Source organism: Vombatus ursinus, unplaced genomic scaffold (assembly GCF_900497805.2).
Source record: "Vombatus ursinus unplaced genomic scaffold, bare-nosed wombat genome assembly UNPS02014858.1, whole genome shotgun sequence".
Lineage (NCBI taxonomy): Eukaryota > Metazoa > Chordata > Mammalia > Diprotodontia > Vombatidae > Vombatus > Vombatus ursinus.
Window position 1 is genome coordinate 473,006 of NW_020954636.1, and position 2,273 is coordinate 475,278.

The following is a 2,273-nucleotide window of genomic DNA, read 5'->3' on the forward strand; positions in this document are numbered from 1 at the left end:
TCCAAAGTGATAGCCTCGAGATCTTGGGCAATGATAGTTCAAATAATAAGCAACCAGAGTTTGACAATACAGGTAACAAGAATAGGTATAGAGATCCATTCGCCACACTTTCTACCTTAGCTTGGAATAGCTACTTACATTTTAAGTGTCATTGTAAGTTACAAAATATTTTATCTACATTAAATTCAACACACATTTTAAAGGTATGCTATATGTAAAGAGGTGTTTGACATAGAGAGCTGATCTTAGAATAATAAAGACCTGAGTTTAAACCCTGTCTCTTACATGTACTGTCTTTATGACCCTGGGAATCATTCAGTTCTCTGAGAAATTCTTTAAGACTCTAAGTTTAAGAATAGGTGTCTGCCTACGTTGGTAGAAGGACTTTCTTCACTGGGAATTCCCAATACCTATGAAATCATAGGCCTAGTACCCCAAAAATATGTACAAGGAACCCTATGAGGGAGATAGGACATATTTACCCCCATTTTATAAAGGGAGGAGACCAAGCTCAGAGAGAGTAAATGACTCATCCCAAGTGTCCAAATTCAGTACTGTTTCCATTTCTCCATACCGTCTCTGGAATGGTCAAGTCTGCATTGAAGGATGTCTTAGATTTAGAGTTGGGGAAAAAAAAACCTCCATTTTACAAATGAGGAAACTGAGGCCCTGAGAGGTTGTAATTTGCCGAAAGTCAGACAGGTAGTGAGTGACAGAGTTTTGTTTGGAGTATAGGGGCTCAGCCTCCAAATCCAGTGCCATTTTTCCCCACTGCACCATGCTATTTCTTAAGGAAAAGAGATTAAATAAAAAGCGTATTGTAATCTAATACACAAAGGAAAACAGCAATAAAAGAGACAGACTCATAATGTGCTGATTCAGTCAAATATTAACAATAGGCAATTAGTGACATTTTATATAGTTTTATACATTTTGGCTCTGTGAGGAGGGTTACTTGTTTGAAGACTCTTTTTCAGTGTTAATGGTTATGCCAATGTGACTTGTTGCCACAAGACCCTGCTTTGGAAACATCTACTTCTTTAAGAAATGACTTAATCGTTTTATTCCATCTATGAGAGCTTCTTTGACTTGGTCATTCCTCAGAGTGAAGATGAAAGGGTTCAGCAATGGAGTTACCACTGATGTCATCAAGGAAATCATCTTGTTATACTCAGCTGCCTGGGTCTGCTTGGGCTTCACATAGAGAAACAAGCAGGTGCCATAGCCTATCACCACCACAGTGAAGTGGGAGGCACAGGTGGAGAAGGCCTTCTTTCGGCAAGAAACAGAAGGGATCCTCAGGATGGTACAGATGATGTAGATGTAGGAGACGATGGTTGGAAGCAAAGTGCCAAAAAGAATGAAAGCTGCCATCAGGAAGAGGATGAACTGCTGAAATCTACTGTCACCACAAGTGAGTCTGAGCAGCTGACCTCTCTCACAATAAAAATGATTCAGGACATTTGTCCCACAGAAGTAAAGATGGTATATTGCAACAATTGGCCAGATTTGGAACAGAAACCCAAATATCCAGCATGTGATGGCCATCCAGAGGCAGACATGGTGGTTCATGATGAGACTGTACCTCAGGGGATTACAGATAGCTACATATCGGTCTACAGCCATTGCTGCCAACAACACAAACTCTGAAGTCCCCACAGAATGAAAAAGGTAGAGTTGAGCCATACATGCGCCAAAGGACATTGTTTGAATCTGGGTGGTCAACAACCCCTCCAGCATAGTAGGAATAACAACCGATGTGATAAAAATCTCCATAGCAGAGAGGTTACTGAGAAAGAAATACATGGGGGAGTGCAGATGACAGTTTATTCACACCATAATAATGATGACTGAATTCCCAATTATTATCACCATATATAGGAGAAAGAATATGAAAAAGAGCATGTGGCGGAAATCTTGGGAGCCAGAAAATCCAAGCAGTCTCAATTCCAGAATTCCTGTGTTATTATCACTCATCCTACTGTCTGCTGCAAAGATAGCTGGGAAATAAAGAAGAGGTAGCCTGTTTACTTTGGTGAAAAGAGCAATGGAGTTGGAGTCCAAAGACTAGGGTTTGAGTCCCATGTTTAACCCTCATTAGATAGTTATATAAATGATAGCTATCATCGTCATCATCATTATTATTATCATTATTATTATTATCATTATTTACTATTATAATTATTATTATTATTATTATCCTTTCTCTGGTCCTGGATCCCTACATAATAGGATAAGTCTACTTTAATGTCCTACTGATGAATGAAGTAATA

At 39.1% G+C, this 2,273-nt stretch overlaps 1 protein-coding gene across 1 annotated transcript; it reads right to left on the reverse strand.

The window, feature by feature from the left end:
- Positions 1-1,032: 1,032 nt before the first annotated feature.
- On the reverse strand, positions 1,033-1,977 carry LOC114027285 (olfactory receptor 9A4-like). The gene is given in 1 exon segment (XM_027841275.1): positions 1,033-1,977. A coding segment is annotated over 1 exon segment (945 nt).
- Between the last annotated feature and the right edge of the window lie 296 nt (positions 1,978-2,273).